The sequence below is a fragment of the Sciurus carolinensis genome, chromosome X (assembly GCF_902686445.1).
Source record: "Sciurus carolinensis chromosome X, mSciCar1.2, whole genome shotgun sequence".
Taxonomy (NCBI): Eukaryota; Metazoa; Chordata; class Mammalia; order Rodentia; family Sciuridae; genus Sciurus; species Sciurus carolinensis.
Genome location: NC_062232.1, coordinates 103,116,420 through 103,139,310, shown reverse-complemented (window position 1 = coordinate 103,139,310; position 22,891 = coordinate 103,116,420). Strand labels below are relative to the sequence as shown.

The 22,891-nt window shown below is 37.4% G+C and overlaps 1 protein-coding gene across 5 annotated transcripts in view; it reads right to left on the bottom strand.

Moving 5' to 3' along the window:
* Gria3 (glutamate ionotropic receptor AMPA type subunit 3) overlaps window positions 1-22,891 on the bottom strand; it is a 284,001-nt gene that overhangs the window by 150,358 nt on the left and 110,752 nt on the right. For all 5 annotated transcript variants that reach the window (XM_047535597.1, XM_047535600.1, XM_047535596.1 and 2 more), the window contains exon 4: window positions 3,240-3,427. In XM_047535597.1, the coding sequence (XP_047391553.1) occupies window positions 3,240-3,427 (188 nt within the window). The remainder of the gene's footprint in view (window positions 1-3,239; window positions 3,428-22,891) is intronic.

Genomic DNA, 22,891 nt, shown 5'->3' with positions numbered 1-22,891 from the left:
TCTGAAAAGTGACCTTTTCCAAAGCTAACATTTAGATTGGTCATTGAATGAAGGCAGCTGTCCACCAGAGGAGAGAGCTTCATGAGCACAATACACTATAGAAGGTACTCTTTCTTTTTCTTTCTTTTTGGTACCAGGGATTGAGCTAAGGGGTGCATAAACACTGAGTTACATCCCCAGCCTATTTTTAGTCTTTATTTTGAAACAGGGTCTTGCTAAGTTGCTTAGGGCCTTACTAAGTTGCTGAGGCTGGCTTTGAACTTGCCATCCTCCTGTCTCAGCCTCTGGAGCCGCTGAGATTACAGGTATGCACCACCACTCTGGGCTATTGAAGGTACTCTTAATTCTTGGATTCAAAATCTATAGTTTCTATAAATTCTCTGATCTCCAGCAACCCCTTATGGTTTCATCTGTCTCTAGCTCTGTCCTTTTCTCTGTTAATTCTTAGAGCTGTTGTAAATGTTAAGTTATAGATTAACTGTTATAGATATTAAAGACAGACTAGTACCTAATTGAGTCTTTTTCTTTAATGCTATATGAATAGTTGAGAGAGTTAAAAAAAGAGCTTTGAGAGAAATGTTACAAGAGTTTTGATTTTCCTTAGAAGTGAACATTCACAGGAAAAATAAGAACTTACATCATGAAATGTAGAGATTATACTATGTAACACTATGTTGAAGACCTGCTTGTATTTGAAAATTGCACCAATTTAGTATTTTCCATTGGCTATAGAGTATAATATTAACTTTATGCCAAAATCTGATCTATTGAGAATGAAATTATAGTGGTATAGCAGGCTATTTTACTTCAGATGCTGGAATTGAGTGTCATTTTATATGAGACTGTAGAAGCTTCCTTCCATTAAAATAACCTCAAGGAAAGTTGAACACACTTGGAAGATGAGGGCATCTCTGGGGAGAACTTGATACTGATTGAGTTATAAATGTTATCATTCTAATTAAGGTCTGTATATGAATTATAATAAGTTTGTCAGAAAATAATTAAAAGCTAACAAGAAAATTGATATCTCTTATTAAATATTTAAAAATATTTTCTTCTAAAGAAATATCATGCTGAAGTTATGTAAATAATTTGTTTAATGAGAAATTGATTTTATATAGGAAATAAATAATGGCAATTACATCATGTGGCTGCAGGTACTTTTTTAACTCTAGGTGGAAACAGCAAAATTTCAGTGGAACTTACTGAAATATGCTTGTTCAATATCCATCTATCCTTCACTATGTACCAGGTACCTTGTTGGACATGGAAGATGTAACAGAGAACAGGATAAACTGGGTTCCTACCTTATAGAACTTATGACCTAGTGAGAACTCCTTAAATGACAGAGAAAACAATCATAAGTTGATAGTTTTCTGACATTTTTTGAAAGAAAGAAAAATAATAAAATTATATAAAAAATATTTTGAGGGATACTGTGAATATGCACATAGAAGAAGGAATATAGAGAAATGTGACATGAAGAGATAGCAGAGATTTAAAATAATGCCAATTTAGTTTTCCTAAAAGTGCATGGTAATAATGTTTATTTTTTCTATAGCATTTTATGTCCTATAAAGGAATTACACCAACCATGTGATGTACAGCAAGTTTTATTTTCTTCATTATGTAGATAAGAAAATGAAGGCAAAAATGTTTAAGTGTTCAAGGCCCTATAGGTATAGAGGATTCAGAGCTCTACCCATCACTTTTTCTATTGCATAGAACTGAAAAATTCCAGACTCCAGCATAAGGTCCTATAAAATCCCAAATATTAACAGAATATAAGATATTCAAGAATTCAAAGTTACTAATACAAAAGAAGGAAAACAAAGTACAATGAGGATGTTCCTCTTCTTTGGGCTATTAAGTAGGTCACCCACTAAAAGGCTATTTTAGTATAAAATTTTAGAGGGCATGTAGTAATACACCAATATCACTGACCTGATTCCTCTTTTTCAAGATCTAAGAAAATCAAAGGGAGGTTTTTTTTTTTTTTTTTTGGTGATGAGGGAGGGTGATGGGATAGGGGAGGGCAGTTCATTTGTGCAGCTCAAGAGAATGTTGGGAAACTTGATTTAACCAGGCTAATGCTGTATATTTTCTGTGAGCCATGATTCACTAGAGGTGATGCTATTCTTAACAAGGGGGCAGCTTTGTATTTCTACCATGCAGAGTCAGCAGTTTCCTTCTTCCTTCTTCCCTCTCTCTTTCCCTCTGTTCCCTCTTTCCATTTGTTCCCTTTCCCTTCCCTTTTCTTACTATTTTTTTGGTATTCTTTTCTTATGGGGGTCTATATGACAAATTATTAATATTTAATTTACTATAAAGTAGTTCTCCCAGGCAATGGCTGCTTATTATGATTTAGATATCTGAAGCTGTTTTGGCCCCCAGGTACACTGGGATCAAATTAGAGTAGAAATATTTCTCTTATAGTTTTGTTTATGGAGGCATGGGAACTTTGTTTGTAATTAGCAAATTGGGACTTCTAAGGAAAATAATAAAATTTTACCACTTTTTAATTTGACTCTTTACCCTAAACATAGTATTCATTTGGCTTAGGGTGAAGTATTTCTTCTTTAGTATTAAATTAATATTAAAGCTTAATAATGAATACATTTTAACACACTGAATTGTATTTTTCCCTTGTCTAATATACCATCTTACTTTTAAAAAATGGTCTTCAATTATACATACACATATTCTCTCTCTCACAATACCCTGACAGAAAGATAAAATGTGCAAAAATATAGACAATTAAAGCTTGGTAAGTATTGCCCTGACACTCTGCCTACCTATATTTGTCAAGAATGGGTGGTGATCTCTGGAAGGGTCTAGAAAAAGTGTATATTCTAGCAATGAGAAACAGAACTCCTGCTCTTCAGTCCTGTTTAATCCTTTGTCTGTTCCATGTTGGGAAGAAGGTGTGGGAAATGAAGGGATTTTCTTTGAAATTGTTATATGTTGAACAGAGGTGTAGAAGGGTGTGTTTATCTGATAGATAGCATGAAATTGCAGAGACTTTTAGATAAATCATGGTATGCAATTTTCAACAGCTTAGATTTTTTTCTTTCTTTTTTCTCTGCAGTCATTGGGGAGGAAAAAGGATTAGAGAGACTTATCAAAATCTGTTGGCATATTTAGTCTGTTGGCTAGTTAATTTATTAGCAGATATGAGAACTGCTTCAGGATGATGATTTAACATGTTGGCGGGTGGGTGGAATAAATCTCAAATATACCTGTTCCAAAATTGTGTTAATCCTTTCAACTTCACAGTCAATCAAGTATCGCTTTTCCTGCCTTCTGTCCATTTCTTCAATGATGCGCCTGAATTCTTGGACATCCTTTATGTTTCCCACAGATCTTGCTGTCACTTGCCAGTTGTTTTGCACTGCTGCTTCCATAATCGCTTGTAGGATGGAAAATCCTGAAGGAAGGAAAGAGAGATACAATGATTTTTCCTTTTAAAAATATTTCTGTAGGTATTGAAAGTTCTACTGAGTTTCTATTCATAGTTCATTGGGTCCCTTTGAAATTTATCCACTGGGGAGAGCAGGCTTACTCTTAAATCTGTAGTCAGTTGGCACCTCCATTTTGTTTTAAAGGGAAGAAAATTCTATGATTTGTGGGCACCAATCCAGATGTTGATCAAATCTCTGCCTAAGAAATCACAGCTGAATTATAGTACCTAATTGTTTTTATTGACATGTATTATAATATTTGTGGAATGAATGCCAAGAACTTCCATTTTATATCTGGCTACAATTTTTCCTATTGCAATTGAACATCATTTCTTTAATCTTTCACATAGCATTCTTCAGAATTGGAAATAACGTGAGTACAGATAGAGTCTTATTACAACATGACTGGTGCTTAGATGGATGTGACTATTCAACAAGTAAATTATGTCTCTCAAGTAAAATAACTCTATGAAAACCTGACAAATACAGTCTATAACAAAGATATCATGCTTGATTACAGCATTATGAAAAAGTTCAATCATGGTAAGTCTTCATGAGTTCTTCCCATTTCACAATTAAAATTACCAGGAATTACTGGTTCCTTTATAGTTATTTTACACCAGACAACTATTAGCAATGAACACCCTGAATCTATATTGAATTGGAAAGAGGAAAGATCTAATGCACGAGTTTTGGGCAAGTATTTGAAGTTACAGTTTGAGACATTGGGATGAGCAATACATCTAAATTGTGAGTCACAAGAATAGCACAAAGATTTTCTACGTACTGGTCTTTTAGAGCAATCATATCTCTAATATTGTATTATGCCTATAGTTTTGCTTCTGGTATGAATCAATAAACTGAGTATAATTTCATCAAGTAAAGACATCACTTTATTGGGATGTTATCAAAAGCATCTCCCTTCTCATAAATAACAATAGTTTTGCATTTATATTTAGGTAATGACTAATGGGAGTGGGTAATAGGGATGATTTACAAAGCCAAAATGACCTGTGGCATACCAAGTGAACCACAGGAGGAGTAGAGAATGGAGGAAGATCATGCCATCCTTCGAACAATCCAGGCTCTGTGCTGTCTTGAGCTCACCCTGTAATGTAAGCAGGCTACCGTGTGGAATTGTCCTCACTGTACCATAGAAAATGGTATTGACATTTGGAGAGCAAGCTTTGGTGAAATGGCAGCAGTGACTCAGCTGGTCATTATGACTCCTTTGTGTGCTGGGTGTATGCAGGAAGAAGATCACAAATGAGACCCAAGCACTTGGTAATTTCCAAATGAGCAATTTCAGCACAGGAGCTCAAAATTACAGATCAGAGTAAATTACCATTGCTTTAAATGTTAATCTTACTCTTTTTAAACCAACCACACATATTTATTTCTCAGATTTACATTTTCATGTGGGTTTTTGATGTGCTCTCTGCTTCAGTGGGGGTTGAGGGCATATGGTGGGCTAAGGTATGAGATTAAGAAATAAACATAGGAAGAAAGAGATTAAAGATTTGAAAAGCTTTCCTATGCAGTGTACAATTAGGCCTCATTAATTTGAATCTCACTAATTAAGAATTTATGAAAATTCAGCAAGGACTGGATTGAATTTTACTTCTGTACTATTTATGAACAATGTATTGGCTGAATAGTAATGGTAATGAAATTACACAGAGAGTCTTTAATATATTTAAAATAAACTTTTAAAAAGGCCCTATAATACAGGTACTTATGTGTTGAGTCAAAATCTGAATTCTTGTAATATACTCATTGGTCCTATTCTACCACTTGGAATGATACAAAACAACTTTAATCCCCTTACCGTGTGACAGTCCTTCACATTTTTGAAGGCAGTTAGCATGTCTCCCCTTAACCTTCTTTCTTCAAGTTAAAAATGTCCTGATCCCTCAACAATTACTTCTATGACATGTCAAGTTTCCTCACTGTTCTCTCTCTCTACAATGGATATTTGTCAACATTTTATTGATCCTGATGATTCAGATATGAGCTGACTAGTGCATGTGGATGGCAATAGGATTATTGCTTGCTTTCATGTAGGTTGTTACTTTAGCAGTCTAGGATAGCTAATATTTTAAAATAGCCAAATTATATTAATTAGTATTAAGCTTGAATTCAACTAAAACATGTCAGTTCTCTTCATAAAACCTTTGCTTTGTAAAATTCACCATTCATATGTCAAGATTCATCCCATTCTAGTCTGCTTTTATCTTCCTTTCTTTAGTGTGTCACCCCATTCCAGTCCCCACTTCTTTCCTATTTTCATATTCTTTCAAATCTGGACAATGGTGTCATTCACTCATCCAGTATGCTTATTGTTATCTACTGAAGGTAACTGCCTGCCTATCCTTTTACCAGGTGCACTCTACTACCTGTAGACCTTTCTGGATGATTTCTTTCCCCTGATGAAGCTTCCTTTAGTGATATCTCATTGATTTCTCAGGAAATGAGTAGATTTATAGTCATGGTAAAAATTCACAAGCAATGGAGAAATCAGTTAAAAGATCTGTATCACAGACATTTAAAAATGCAAGTTAAACTGGATAAATACATTTATAGTACATACCCATGGAATATTACACTGCTGTTCATAAGACAGCTTAATGTATGTAAGCTAACAATGAAAGATTTCCACTATATGTCTATATCATGTAATAAAAGAAAAAAGCTGCAAAATATCATTTATAGTATAATTCCATTTTTTTTGTAGAAAACCCCATACATTTATATATGTACAGAAAAATATGAAGGAATTAGCAGGAGTTATCTTTGTGATATAGAATTACCAGGAGCTTCTACTTTCACTGTTATTTGTTTATGTATTATTTGAGTATTTTATAAGAAGCAATCATTATGTACAAAAACAGTAAAGATAAAAAACTACAACTCATGCTATCCTCTCAGAGCATAAGTTCCTGAAGGACATGGATGACAGATAAGCACTGCTTCTCTATGTGCGCTTACTGCCACAAATGAAAATTTCTTTTTTTCTTTTTTGTTTTCCATGCTGGGGACAGAACCTAGGGCCTTATACAGGTTGAACAGGGGCTCTACCACTGAGCCACATCCCCAGTCTGAGAGGCCTCTTAATAAGTAGTGATTTTATAGAGCTTTCCATGCTTTTCTTCTTTAAATCATGTGAATGAATTACCTATTCAAAAATGTAGTAGAAAGAAAGCATACTTTTTTGGGTTTTGTTTGAAAGAGTGTGTGTTGGGGCCTCCTGGGCTATGAGCTTTGCTTTGCATTTTCTGAGCAAGTCAGAACTCTGGCTTAACACTGCAGTGTCTTTTAACATGCAGAGTTTCTCTCTGTCTGTTTTAGCATGTGGCTGTTGCACTTTACAACCCTGGGGGGAATGGTTACCTCGGTTCAGTACATGTCATTGAGCAACCCAGCCAAAGCTTTTGTTTTCATGCTTCATTTATTGTAGGTTAACTGTTCTTGTTGCTGTTGACCAAAGAGTAAATAGGAGCTTGAGGGAGGGAAAGAGAAAAGTTTTACTTGGAGAGAGAGAGCAAAAGCAGGTACTGGTGCTTGTAGGAGGTGAGGTTTGTAACAAAGCTCTGGCTTTATAAAAATAAGCCTGCTGTTTTAGCAGCTACAGAATTGTCATCCACTCTGTGTGAGCTTTAACATGCCCAACTTTGCGACACTGAAAGCTGCTTTTATTTGAGTAGCAAATCCTGTCATCTTGATTCCAGACCATGAATGCTATTCACCTTCTTTTTCTTCATTTTAAAGAGTGGGATTTACCATATAGGTAACTGGGCAAATGCTGCATTGTCATCTGCCTTCCACCAAAATAATACAAAAAGCAAGAAATAGAGTAGTAGGAAAACAACTGTGGGTGAACAACTGCTATAAGCAATGTAATTCTACTGAACTGGTTGTTGGGCTACTCAGGGTAAACAAGGAGACTCTCTTAATAAAAGGCAGTGTAGTACATGCTGTGCTGTACACCCAGGTCCTCCTCTAGCACCAAAGGACTTACTCCTTCAGTTCTTGGGATAGTTCTTGGTGGAATAGAGCTGCCTGGATTAAGATTATGTCCTTCCTATGGCAGCATGCATCCAATGATGCAACAGGGTGTAAAGGTACAACCTCCTTACTCTCAGTGGAATAACTCGAAAGGGTCATCCAAGCTTTGGAGCTCCCTGAGGTCGAAGGCCGAGAAATTGTTATGACTGCACTACAGCCCATTTCCTGCTCAAGCCTGTATCCTTCTCTCCCCTCAGGAATATCAGTAATAAGCACATTCCCCAATGAACTTTTTGCATGTGTATCTTCAGTTCAGAGCCCACTCCCAGGGGACTCAATCCATGACTATCAGGTTAATTTCACAAAAAGGATGGCAATAGATACAAAAGGTTCTCAAATCTACAGTAGTTCAGGATTTTTTCAACATATATAAAATGAAAAACCACTTTGCACTGAACCAATTTAATATTTGATCTGAAAAAAACAGAACAATAAACAGGATATTGGTATGTGGGAGTTGGTAACAAACATATCAAAAGAAGTACAGTTGAAGATAATTTTCTTCTTTCTACTTTGCATCTTCTAGTAGGGGTTATCACCACCTGTTGCCACTCATGAGCCTATACCAGATCTCTCCAAACCACACTGTGTGTACTTCTGACATGGTCTGGTATTAATGAATGAGTTTCACAGAAATGTCAGCATTTACAGCAATTTGTGCCTGGCAGGGATTCTCAGAGGCTTTGCCACAAGGCCCCCAAAGAGCTGTCTGACCTTCTATAAATGTTTTAGAGGGGCAAGTTGATCTATCTCAGAGTGTAATTCTTTATTTGTCCATTGCTAGCACTGGCCTTTTCAATATTTTCAGGTTGAAAAAGAGGGGCTCAAACTGGCCCATGAAAACTCTTGTGGACTGTAATTATCAGACATAGAATCATATCATTATAGGCTACAGGGACTCTCACAGATTACTGAGAAGTAGGATAGAATTTTAAAAGCTGTGTAACTCTTTTTTTTAAATGAAATTTTTATGGAAGTTCAGTATCTCAGAAGGATAAAAGTAGAGCTGCTCTGGTTTGGTGGGTGGTGGTTAGAGAGGGGAAATGACTTGCTCAACATTATACAACTACTTTATAATCAAAAATTAGCCTAGAATCTAAGCAAGCAAATCTAGAGCTAGGGTGAGGCAAGTGAAGCACCCAGGACACAAAATTTTAAAAGCCACCTCCTCAGCTTGCAAAAGTACAGTCTCAATTGTGTCCTCTAATCCTGGCCCTATAAGCAAGTCTTGTCACTTCCAATTTCGTGCTCTGTTAAGTATGTTGTGCTGTCCAGCCTAATTTATCAGTATCATTATAACATGACCCTTGGCAAGTTGGCAAAACGGACAGAGCTTGTCTCTTTGTGTACCCTTTCATCTCTTTTTGTTGCCACACAAGAGCCTGATATTCCCTGTCTACTCAGTATTCTAATTGGGCCTATCACCACCATTTCCAGCTTTATCTTTTTCCCCCACATCACAACTTCCTTGTCCTATGCTCAATTCTCTTAGCACCCTGCCCTTTTCCAGGTGCCATAAAAATGGTGAATGGCTTAATGTGTTACCCTTCCAGCAAGCACAGTTGCATTTTAGTAGCTACCTTAACACAGTAAGTTGGGAAGGAAAGGAAATGGAGATGTTGACCATTGCTTTGGGGTCTGCCCATCTTATGGGGTCATTTGGATGATAAATGTGAAAGTTGGTAATGTGTTTTATAACCTTATGACATTTAACAAGTGAACAGCTGGGAACTTGTGGGCATCTCAGAAGCTAGTATATTGGGAGAGCAATGCTGGGAAAAATCCCCAGAGTGTCTGTGTCCATCCTTCCTAATACCAACTGAGTTCAACTGAAGTAAAGTATTGCTCCCTTTTTCATTTTTGGTCCAAGTTTATTCCTTTGTCCACATTTCTAGTGATGTTAATGTCTTCGTTATTTATTTGTAAGAATCATTACATATTAAGTGTCTGTAATGTATGCAACATAGATTTTAATCCAGTTTATCTGACTTTTAATGTTGTTTGTAATATATTTTGATGAACAGAAGTTTAACACTTATGAAATTAATATTCTTGTTCATCAAAAAAATCATGTGAGATGAAAGGAGGCAAATGAAAATTGCTCTTCTAGTGCTCACATGGGCTTTAAACCCGAACCTTATGTGACCCATTGTGTTTCTAGCAACTTATTTGATTTCCATGGACTTTCAAATTTATCTTGCATATTTTGGCAAAATAAGGGCATAGGTAAGCTCTAGTAGGAGTATGAAGCTATTTCTGAGGCAGAAGTAAAGAGTGGAAAAATAGCAAGGAAAGAGAGAGGTGATGAATCCCAATCAGTTATTTTGTCTTATATTTTGCCGTATCTAAGAAACCTTATATATTAAAAAAAAATCTGAACTCAAAGACAATACTTCAGGGGATGATTATTCATATTCCAAAGTGTACTTTCTTCTACAAATAACTCATGGAAAGATTCCCAAAGCACATTTGAATCCACATTTTGTTGTTTTGTTGTTGCTTGTTTTTGTTTTAACTTGGTTTAAACACTTTTGGTTCCCATCAAAATCAATATAGTGATAGTCTAAATTTGAGATGCTAATGCAGAAACTGTTCTGTATGTGAGGAGCTTGAGATGGGAAGATCAAAAACCCCTCTGTGTTTGCATATGGATGTCAATCTGTGAATTTTATGGAACAGGATAAAAACAAATATTCACCCACACCCAGCCCAATTTACCCTTGGCAAATTAAGATTTCCTTGAGGTCTTTATTCCTTAAAATTGTGTTTGTTTAGGTTTTTCTTTAATTAAGAACTGACCCTCTGTAAATCTTCTCTTCCTCATAGCCACATTATTAGGATGTGTCCTTAGTTAATTTGTGTAATCAGTGAACATAGGTGTCCCTAGATTCCCAGTTCAGTGTCCTTTTACCTCTTCCCTAATACAAGTCCTCCTTCAACCCAAATCAAACTCTTTACTTGTACTAGATTGTCCATGACCCATAATAGTTTCAATGATGACTCTGTCTACGAAGGATTTATGTTTTAATAATTGGAATCAAAGACTAAACAAGCAAAGTCTAAGGGAGAAATTGTAGACAAGAGCAATAGCATATTATTTGGCAACTTGAGGTATTTCTGGTGCCCCACTATTTCACTAGAGGCAACCACTACTTGTCAAGTTTAAGGTTGGCTGTGAAGCTGGCAGTGCATGTAATCCTGCCTTTTCCATTTTTCTCGTTTATCGTGTTCTTCATTATGAACTTTGTCTCCCTGCTGGTAAATTATGTAGCTTCATTCTCCTCACCATGAGCTGAGAAAATCTGCCCAAATAGATGTGTCAGTTTTGTTGAGTGAAAGTAAACTTGCTTTGCATTGTCAGCTGAATGGAAATTTAGAATACCATCTGGAGTGGATGTACTTAACGTCTGGTAAAAGCAGAATACGCAAGCCTCTGATCCTCAACCACACAAGGTATGATATAAAAAATAATAATAAACCTGAAAGAAACTGGAGTTTAGATTAAAGGTGTTACTACTACAACACTTGCAAATAATTTCTTTATATTTCTGTTTGGTATCTAAATAATTGCCCTGTGACAGATTACCTGTAATGCAAACTCACAGAGGGCAGGAATCATGTCAAAGTTACTCTGTGGACAGTTGAGCACCTAACAGATGTCATGTGGTAAATTATTCTGCTGATTAATATTTCCTTATTTGGTTTCTTAATCCCTTTAAGCCGATAATTTCCAGCACTGATCACATGACTGAGTTCTCTATTTAAGCAAGTGGTGAATAGCCTGGTGTTTGCAGGCATTTTATGAATACCTGGGTATGGAGATGACCATAGATTTCAACCAGATAATGCACTTGCCAGCTCTAGTTGGGTGATATTGGGGGGAAGGTCTTACACATAAATATAAAGGGGTTCCACTTAGGAAAGAGTGCTATTAATTGGCCATGGTACATCTTCTTCCCAGGTCAAATTCATTCCAACTGGAATGACTACAAATAAGAAGATGACTGCCCACACTGTCACCCCTCCTCTAGCATGGGATGAACTTTGACAAGGTTCACAGAAGTTGATATATTTTGAATTGAGCATCCTAGTAGTTCTTCCTTGACTTTCTTCCTAGTAGTTCATGTTGTGGCTTATGCTTATGCAGTAGTAAAATGAAATGACCCAAGTTGGGCACAGGTGTGCCTGCCTGTAATCCCAGTGGTTCAGGAGGCTGAGACGGGAGGATTACAAGTTCAAAACCAGCCTCAGCAAAAGTGTGTGCTAAGCAACTCAGTGAGATCCTGTCTCTAAATAAAATACAAAATAGGGTTGGGGATGTGGCTCAATGACCAAGTGCCTCTGTGATCAATCCCCAGAATCCTCCTCCCTCCACAAAAAAAGAAAGAAATGACTCAAGTGGGGCTTGAGTTCAGAAAAGATATGCTTGGATTCCACAAAACAAAAGGCTTCTTATCATTAAAGTGACTTATCTGGGAATATTCTCCAGAATTTTAAATTTTCAGAAAGAAATACCAACACAAAACTCTTAACATTTCTGAGTTTTTGGAGTGAGGGATGGATGATGGGTAATAGCAAGGAGAAGAATAAGAAGTGGGAGTGAATTGATGCCAAAGACCAAAGGGGTCTGCATATGTTTGCAAAGGGCTGTGACTTATTCTGCCTGGTGTGCCTGCCAGGAGTGCTGAGACTTCTTGATCCTAATACTATTGGAGAGCTGTCAAAGGTAATATTAAGGGCAAGATCTTGCCTAAAGGACCAAAGGATAAGTCCCGAGGATAAGAGGGAACAAGTTTTTGCTTAGAGGAAGAAAAGTTTTCTTTGACTTAATAGTGTAGTATAAAACCTGCATGGGAAACACCCAAAATGAGATGTTGGAAACTGATGAGGAAAATATTTTCATATGCCTGCCTATACTAAAAGAAACCATAAAAAGTACTCCCAAGTTCATCTCACTTTGATTAGTTGTTTTCTTTCAAATACATATTTGCAATGGGGATAAGAAAATGGATTTAGCAGACTAATGTTCTCTCTTGTCCACAGCTTGGGCTCCAGAAAAAATGGTTGAAAAGTCGGGCTGTCTGAGGTGGCTAGAATTCTCAAAGAATGAGAACTAGAATTAGTGATGACCCCGATGTCTTCATCATGCAAACGAGAAACTGAAGCCCAGAGAGTGAAAATGGTTTACTCAATGATAGCTCCTAAATCTAGCCATAACCATAATCCTTGTCTTGTTTTAATATTAATGTAAAATGATGTTTCTGCTGTGTGCTCTGGATAAAGATTCATTTTGAAATAGAGTAAAAGTTTAAACTCAACAGAAATGTCATGATGGATATATCCCTTGCAGCTTTGCCGACAAGACTTCTGTGACTTCCTTAAGGGCTCCATTCCTTTTTCTTTCAATACCTTTGCATGGAGGAGATGGAGAACCCATGAACAAATTTGTGCATTGAAGCATATCTTCCTCAATCTAATTACATTATTCCCTAAAAACAAAAAGTATTTTCAGCTCAGTGGATCAGAGAGATGTGATGTGAGAAGGACCTGACCTGCCATACTGGGTTTGAAGATGGAGGAAGTAGCCTATGATCTGAGAAATGCTGGTGTCCTCTAGAAATTGAAGAGCAAGGAAATGCATTCTTTCCCTGTAGCCTCCAGAAAGGAATGCAGCTTTGCTCACAGAATGATTTTAGCCCAGTGAGACCTGTAGAGGACTTCTGATCTGCTATAAAATAATATATTGATGCATGTGTCCTCTTGCCACTCTTGGCATATGCTGAGACTCCTGTTTGGTGGGGCTCACTGTAATCTGCTCAGGTCTTGGAGCCCATGGCTTGGTTCATTGTGCTTAATCACACAACTGTTTGTGCAGGGCACAGCCTGCTCCATCATCAGCAATCGCCAGTGGTTTTCTCTGGCTTCCCTTCTGCACCTAGAAAAATCCTACCTCCATCCCATAATTTATTCATCTCAAGATCCTTAACCTTAATCACAATTCTTTGCCACATAAGGTAACATAGTCACAGGTTCTGGGATTAGGACTCAGACATCTTTGTGGGATGGGGGCAGGATGGAAAGGACATTACTATGCCTTCCACATACCTCAATCTAGTAAGACTCCCAAACATGTCTAACAGATCTCTGTGGGATATTGAAGTATAGGTAGTTTTAAAGTCTGCCCTGGCTTTTAGTCTCAACTAGGATATCTTGTATCTTCTCTCTGTGCGTGCTCAGTGCCTGGACAGAATAGGTATATGGAGTGTTTTTCAAATTCCTTTGGGACAGTGTCCTTATTAACTTTCTGGTTAGCCCTTTAGTCTATCACTGGCCACAACCAGGACTGCAATCTCAGTTTAGTAGAACCACTGGTTTTCCCAATTCACTTGTCATGGAGATGCCAGTTTTACTGACAATGCTGGTAGACATGGGCTTTTTTCTCTCTATCCTAAACCAAGTGACTTCCCTCCAGCATTAAAGTTGCTGGTTCTCACAGGCAGTCCCACTGGGCTAGAGCTGGATGAGAAGGAGGGGCAGGATGAAAGCAGTCCTATCCAAAAGCACAAATACCATAAACTCTCACAATTCATACTCAAAGTTGAATAGTTTTTCATGAATAAAAACTATTGTTGTATATCTTTGGCTGATTTCCAAAGCTCTCCCTTTAGTTAATCACTACCCTTAGAACTGAGCTTGAATTACTAGGCTGGGTGGGTTTTATTATTTCTGTGTCTGTATTTATTTCTCACATTGCATCAGACTCCTCCTGCCTCCAAAGCAACTGTTTTTTCTGACTTCCCTATTTCTGTCAAATTTCCTAGTTATAAAATCTGAGCATTAGCTTAGATTCTTCATTGCCCTAAGCATACATGAAGTAAAATTAATTCATCTTTCGTGTGCCTGCTCCTTTCAGTTATTTTGAACTTGTTATTGGTATGTGCTTGGGTTACTGCAATAATCCTTGCCCTTCTATCGAAGCTGCTAAGAACAGTTTTAACCTCATCACTCTTTTGATTACATTATAGTCATGCTTTCTCTCAAAACTTCTCTAGGTTTTCTTTGAGCATAGAATATAGTTCAGAGCAGGTATATTAAACATTAAAAATGTTTCAACTTGTTTGCAATCTAGGATTTACCTTCTAAGAAAGTCTTGGGAGGCTCATTAAAGTGAATGAGCTTGTGGTTGTTCCTGTCCCATTTTGGATCTCAGTTTCCTTTTGCATAAAATGATATTCTATTTCTAGGGGTCTCCCAGAGATTATATAAATATGTAACATTGGGCAGAATTGGCAGGGTGGATTAAGAGAATTCAATTTTTGATGAGAGACAAATGGAGGCTGGAATTCAGAGAAAAAGAAAAGATAATCTGAAGGGGAAATATTAAATATGTCTGTTAATTCACCTTCACTCTTCCTAGTTAGTGTTTCCCTTGGAAATGGACACTTCTTTTTTTAATATGTTCTAGTTAGTTATACATGATAGTAGAATGCATTTTAATATATCATACATAAAGTATAACTTCTTATTCTTCTGGTTGTACATGATGTAGAATTATACCTGTCATATAGTCATATATGCACATAGGGTATTAATGTCCAATTCATTCTACTATCCTTCTTGCCCCCAAACCTTCTCCCCTCCTTTCACTCCCCTCTACCTAATCCAAAGTACTTCTATTATTTCCTAGCCCCTCCCATTGTGAATTAGCATCCCCATACTAGAGAAAACATTTGACCTTTGGTTTTTTGGGATTGGCTTATTTTGCTTAGCATGATGTTCTCCAGCTCTGTCTATTTACTGGCAAATTCCATAATTTCATTCTTCTTTAAGGGTGAGTAATAGTCTATTGTGTATATATACCACAGTTTCTTTATCCATTCATCTGTTGAAGGACACCTTGGTTGGTTCCATAGCTTAGCTATTGTGAATTGTACTGCTATAAACCCTGATGTGGCTGTGTCACTGTTTAAAGCAGTAGAATTGATGTCACTCCTGATTTTAAGTCCTTTGGGTATAAATTGAGGCATGGGATAACTGGGTCAAATGGTGGTTTCATTCCAAGTTTTCTGAGAAATCTACATACTGCTTTCCAGAGTGGCTGCACCAATTTAGAGTCCCACCAGCAATGTATGAGTGTACCTTTCTCCCCACAATCTTGCCAACATTTATTGTTGCTTGTATTCTTGATAGTCACTATTCTGACTGGAGTGAGATGAAATATTGGAGTAGTTTTGGTTTGCATTTCTCTAATTGCTAGAGATGTTGAACATTTTTTCATATATTTATTGATCGATTGGGAAATTGACACTTCTACTAGAGTTATGGGACATAAAACAATTACACTTAAACAATGTCAGTCCACTATTTGGTCCAGTTTCCTTTGCCACAAATGGCACAGATAACTAGAAAGATTGCCTGGTCAAAATATAGGAAAAAAGTCTAGACCCATGGATTAGAAAAAAGTAAACTGGCCAGAGTTGCCATTAATGTCATGGCCCAGGCTTCATTTAGTCAGAGGATTTACATAGCTGAGTTAACTTTGCAAAGGATAAGCAACCACGTGACTGTGACTGAAATTAGGAACTTTAGCAAACTAGAATTTGGGTGGTTTACAGAGGGAGAGCCCTGAGTCACTTAGAATTAAGATGCCAACTGTGGTGATGGATTGCTGGGAAACTGCACTGGTTAGGAATTTATTTGTATAAAATGAATGTAATTAGAAAATATGTAGCTAGTCATCACAATGATTGGGTTGGTAGAGGGACTTAGTCAGTCATGCATCAAAAGCTTATATGCTCATTCAGGCAAAGTGCTCAATAGAACTTAACAAAATAGCTATGTGAGTTCCTCGTGACAGGAAACTTGATCCCCCTGGCCAGTGAGCTAGGTCATATATATATAATTTTGGGGGAAAGACAGTGCTCTAAGATTCTGTATAGATTAAGGTAGTAAGCTTTTCAGAAGAACTAAGTAGCCAGCTTAAGAGACCAGGAATAGTAAACAAGAACGAAATAATTAATGATAAATACTTCATTAGATTGGAGACCCCACCAGAGCCAGCAATGGACCAGTCCAGCAAGACTTATTTATATGCAGCCACTGGGAAGTGTATGTATGGGGCCATTCTGGAACCTCAAGTTGGTCTACTTTTAGAACTGTTTTAAATTTGCCAGTGTGTTTTAAAACACTGTTTGTCAACTCCCTTAGGCCATAAAACATGTTTATATTGTAGATTGAAATCACATAATCAAAATGCTCTGGAATCATCTTAGGGGAACCTTCCCATCTGTAGTGTTTAACTCTGTAAATATCAATAAAAGGGAGCATCCTGTCATTTATAACAACATGGATGAACCTAGGAGACATTATGTTGAGTGAAATGAACCAGGTACAGAAACACAAATGTTTCATGACGTTACTCATATGTGGAATCTAAAAATGTTGATCTCATGGAATTAGAGAGTAGAATGATGGTTACTAGTGACTGGGGGGGTTAGGGGGAGAGGAGTCAGGTGGAGTGATATTCAACGCAGGATATATAGTTGCACATGGGAGGAATAAATTTCAAAAGATCTGGTGTAAAGCACAGTGACTAGTTAATGATGATATATGGTATCCTTGAAAAATGTAGAGTGGATATTATATGCTCTCACCACATAAATGGCAACTATGTGAGGCAACGCATTCATTAATTAGCTAGATTTAACCATTCCACAATGTATATGTACTTTATAACATCATGTTGTACAAGATTAAGCATAATGTTATGTGTCAATTTTAAAAAATTTAAAAAATCAAATAAAAGGATTTACCTAGCTGAGCTAACTTTTTAAAGGTTTATTAGCTATTTTGAACAAAGGACACAATCAGTAGCAATGCTAATGGGGAGAGGATTCAGGAATCATCTTAGGAGACAAACAAGGCAGTCAATTTCTCCAGAAAATTTGTTTTAACAACCCCAGGAGTTTTATACCTTACACCTCTGAGGTGAAATGGCCTTGCTCTGTCCAGCGTGGAACTGATACACTAATGACATCTGGGTCCTCCTCAAGGGGTACACTGCTCTCTACTGAGAAGCTAAATAGTGCAAAAGGCGTATTTCCTATAACCTTAAAGCTGTGGCAACTGCCCAGCTTAACTGGCCCCACTTGGATAGAAGGTTGTTTTTTTCTAACTTGAAATAAATGGATTGTGCCTTGGATGATATAGCTGCTTCCGTTGTCTTAACCACTGATGCAGATCACAGCATGAGTGATATGGCAGCAGCAGCCATGCAGAGCCACTGTGAAAGTGGATGCTATGAATGAAGTGGCTGAATGTAAAATGACTTTGGCCTGCATCACTGGCTTCAGGAAGTAAGGCAGGTACACAGGATGGCTTATTCTAGTAACCCAGGTTCCAGAGAAAGATGGTTCATGCCATGGTCCACTTTGCCATACCTCTGCACAGGTTTGACTACACATTAAATGATTCTTTCAGCCCTAGTAGGAAAGAGGCAATTGGTAGCTACTAAGAGAGGTTGAATGGGGCACAAGCTCTCATTCCAAGCAGCCCAATTAGGTTTAACTCATTCAGAAAGGGGGTATATGTTCTTGCCACTTAAAATATAGCGCCTGGATCAGCATATGAATTATAGAAAGATCCTAACAATGATGTACCTTTGCAACTCAAAGTGTGACCTGTGAGCCAGCAACATTGGCATCATCAAGGTTAATGGTTAGAAATACAGACTCTTGAGTCCCATCCAAAATTTTCATTTTAACCAGCTCCTGGGTAATTCATTAGCACATCAAAATTTGAGAAGCACTGTTCTAGTCATGATTTGTACTGAAAATCAAATCACACCTGGGCTGGTTAACATAAATGGGTGACTCAGGAGTAGGGAAGGCCTAGGATGCAGTGGGGTTATAGATGGGAAGTAAACAGTGTAGGGGTAAGGGAGGACCAGGGCATGAATTGGCAACCTTTTGGAAAATGACTAAGTTGCTGAACCTAGGTCCAAGTCAAACCTTAACAACATACTGAGAAACTTATACTGATGACTCTTTGGCACACTGAGTATCAAGTCAGAGTCCTCATCTACTGGGGATATTCCAAGGCTACAATTAAAGCAGAGAAGAATAAATTCTAGCATTTCTGGGCTGGAAGGAACTATTTTGGTACTCAGTTCAAATGGACATCCCAATCTCATGGATTACCTATTATCTGGCATTTCCTATGGACCATGGAGGCTCACAAAGGGTTATTGGCATGGAGACTTACAGAGCATAGTGACTTCCACTACAGGTAGGAAGGGTCACCTGTGGGGAAGATTCTGCTCCAAATCTTGTAGTTGAGAGAAACAACAGATCCTGAGGACGGTATTCAGTTCTATCTGTCTGGACAGCAGGGAGATTGAAGACCCTTGATAGGAAATTCTCATACCTGCTCAGAGGTGGGGAATGGGCAATTAAAACCATCTGGGGACGAACTGCAGTATCATGACCATTGAGTTGTGTGTCTGTCCTAATTGCTACCATTCAATTCTAGTTTTTGAAATGCTTCTGAAGTATTGCCTTCAATGGTTATTTCCAAATAATAAACTCCATAAATCTCATACTAAATCCTACCAACTCAAAGCCGTCCAGTTTTTGTTCTCCTTGGACCAACTACAAAACCCACATGACAATACAATGAGAAATGCCTCTTATTAGCATCCTCCCTGTCCACCCCCACCCTACTTCTGCTCCAGTTTAGTTCAGCACTATGGAGCATGGCAAAATTTTACAGCTGATGCAATATTGACATTGGTGAAAATTCTGAAAGAGGTCTTCAAGTCACCCCAAGGTTGTTTCAAGGGTGAAGTTGCTATGTAGACCTTGTTCTCACTTTGCCTTGATGATGGTTGTATGGAGATGAAAGCCTTGTGAACTGTTTCCTGTCCCTAGAGCATGACAGTCCCCTGTGCCATTTTAATTTGAATTTTTTGGATTGGAATAGAATGAATGAGTAGGGGAGGTTAATTATCCTAATTAGAAAAGAAGCGAAGCCATGGTTCTTTTAGGTCAGGCATTTGACAAACCTCCCCTGGCTGCAAGCTTTGGACATTAGATAGTTACTTTAATGCCAGAGTATACACAAAGCATCTCCCCAATCCTCTGCCAAAGTCTCTGGAGCAAGACAGAAGATAATTCTTTTCAGGAAATAGTGTGTGATCAGCCTGTGCCCCTGGGCCAGAAAGAGGGTTATCTGGAAGTGGCAGACATAGGTGCACACCTGAATGGGTAGAAGTGTTTTGGTCCAACCTTTGGCTCCCCTTCTCTGTGTGTGGTGCCAAGAAAGCTCAATGTAGCTTAGAGAAATACTGCTATTGTGTTCATTTCAGAAGATACGCATCCCTCTCTGGGTCTCTTGACATTCCTAACTTCAACTTGCTGAGGCTGTGATGGTGTGTTTTTAGAAGATAAACTCCTCTGGATTGAGGTTGCTGGTATTTCTAGGATCAATATTTAGTTGTTGGTTCTGAATTCCAGATGCAACAGCTCTGTCTTCCTCCACTGGCCCATGCACTAGTCTCTGCTCTCAATATAGAACATGCTTTAGGTGATGTATATGGAAGTTCTTGGTAGTGTCTAAACATAACAATAGGTACTTACTAAAAATTTGCTTACTTCCTTCTTTCCTACTAGGAAACAGAATGTCTAGGACACAGCCATGATAATCCCCTGTTCTGCTCTCTACCTTGTATTTTCATATATGTTATCTGATAAATTCCCTGGTAACATAAGAGAAGCATAAAGCCTTAGATAAAGCTATGGTAGTGACATAATATTAAAGATCAAACTTGCCAATTAGTTAGACATACCCAGTGGATATGTCTGGTACTTACTTTTGAATTATCCATACACCCAAAGGATGAATAAGAAAAGAACTTAAGCTCCGTCTTTCAAAACAGACCTCAGATTGTTGAAGGATCAATCTGTGGGTCTGTTATAATTTGCCTTATTCATACAGAATAGTTCAAGAATGTTAACATCAATGACTCCTAATGGAATGACAGAGCAAATGAAGATCTCAGAAGACATTGAGACTACCCAACCCTGCTTCCTCATGCTTCCCATTTCTAGTCATTCTGTCTGCCTGCCTGCTCTTTAAAATTTATTCTTGATTATTTGTACCAGAGACAGAGAACCCAAGGTGTGGGAAGTACTGAGCAGTGGATACACTTAAACTCACTTGTATTTAATTTCAAATATTTTTATACTTCATATTTGAATGTGTCTGTGTGATATGGGAATGAATTTAACTCTAAAGACATGGTTCTAAAGGAAAGGAGAAATGGTTCCAGTTTCTAATACTTATCTCATGCATTTTCTATCCTCAATTCTAAACTCTCCATCTTCACCTCTCAGACTTATACAAAACACCCACCCACCTAGAATCACCCTCTCTCAAATCCTCCCTAGTGTAGAGGGTGGTTAAAAGATGAATAGAAAGTAACAGAGGAAGTTTTGGATGTCAAAAAATGTAATTAAGAAAAATGAATGCAAGTGATCAAACTCAAAAGCAGTACTGTCATTGCAGATAACTAATCCCTTATTATTGGACAAGGATAATACAGGAGAAATATCTTCCAAAGTCTTAGTGTTAACTTTTGGTATAAGAAGTATCTTTGTATCTTTGTAGAAAATCTATACATTGGGAGATAGAACTTATATAGACAATATAGTATTTATGCAGTCATTTTTTTCATTTCTTGGTCTTTTCTTTAAAATTTTTAAATTTGTTCTAATTAGTTATACATGACAGTAGAATGCATTTGTGCATTTTGATAAATCATATATAAATGGAGTATAATTTCTCATTTTCTGATTATATATATTATAGGATCACATTAGTTATGCAGTCACATATGTACATGAGGCAATAATGTCTGGTCTTTTTGTTAGTTGTTGTTTTGCTTTGTTTTCTTGGTTCCTAAGTCTTGGCATTATACTCTTTGGTAAGTGAAACAGGTCACTCCCAGTAGTCAGAGTTTTGCTTTGTGTTTTGGTGGGCTTGAGTTCAAATTAGGTCAACTGGCATAAATAAACTTGATTTGAATGTAAGTTTTTTCTCATACTCCTATAAGCCCAAGTCCTGGTTTTAATAAATGTGGCTCACACAAGCAGCTAGAATGATTCTTTCTTGTAGGAGAAAGTATCCAGGTGCTATGTCAATTTATGTGCTTAGTTGTCCACTCAGAAATATTTAACATTATAGAATTTTCAAGGTTTCTTTTTGTAATTTTAGTATTATACCCTACTGTGGGGAGAGAGGACCTAGAAATGCATTTTGAACCTGCTGAGAGTTGGCAAAGAAAATTTTAAGATAAGGCATTTTGAAGTCTGCCACCAAATCCCAAGACTGCCTGCAGTATTTCTGACAGTAAGTAAAATCATCTTTTTATTTTTTTATCTGATTTATTCTAAGACTTTCTTCTTGCCTTTCAATTAATAATATAAACTTAATTTTAAACTAGCTTCAGGCCAGCTGTAGCCTTTTGGAAGCGTTGCCAAACTGTCCTTTATTTAATTCTTCAAACTACTGCCCTATGTTTGACAGATGGGCTTCTGTTCTTGGTGTGAGTTGTCCTCATCAGCTCTCTTGAAGATAGTCACCAAAGGGGGTCTAGTGCCTTTCCCTAGATGGGATCAAAAAACCCTCTGTCTTTCGTCAACTTGAGCTAACGACCCTGACACTGCTACCTGGTCCTTCGTAACTCAAAGCCACAATGAGAGATGGAGCCTGGTGGAACTTGTTTTCTTTGAGGGAGGCTCTGTTGGAATTATGCATAATGCCAAAAATATATAAGCCAAGTAAGAAATCCTAGAGATGATAATAATCAGATGAGAATTGAAAGGGACCTTAGATACTATCTTATCTATTGTTTTTATTTTACAAATGCACACACTAAGGACCAGAGGGCAATATGACATACTCAGAGAATTGTAAAAGGAAGGTGGAAGGGGGAATGTGCTTTCCAGTAACATGTGTGAAATTCGGTGGGTACTTTAGTGCTAAACAGAAAATTCTTTTATTGTTATTTTTATTGAAATTATATTGTAAATATCTCTAAAACATGTAAGTTCACTTTCCTTCCTTAATAATTGCAGAATCTTCCTTTGTGCCCAAGGACCTCAAATATCTCAGAGTCATCATTTGGAACATAGGTATTCATTGCCCAGGACTATAGAAATCAAAAGGAGATGCAATCAGCCAAATGTGTACTGACCCTGGAGCAGCCCAAGGAAACTCACTTTTACTAAATCCCTGATATCACCTGATCTTTTTGTAATCATTTATTTCTTTTCTAAAAACTCTGGGCAGAAATTCTGACTATTTGA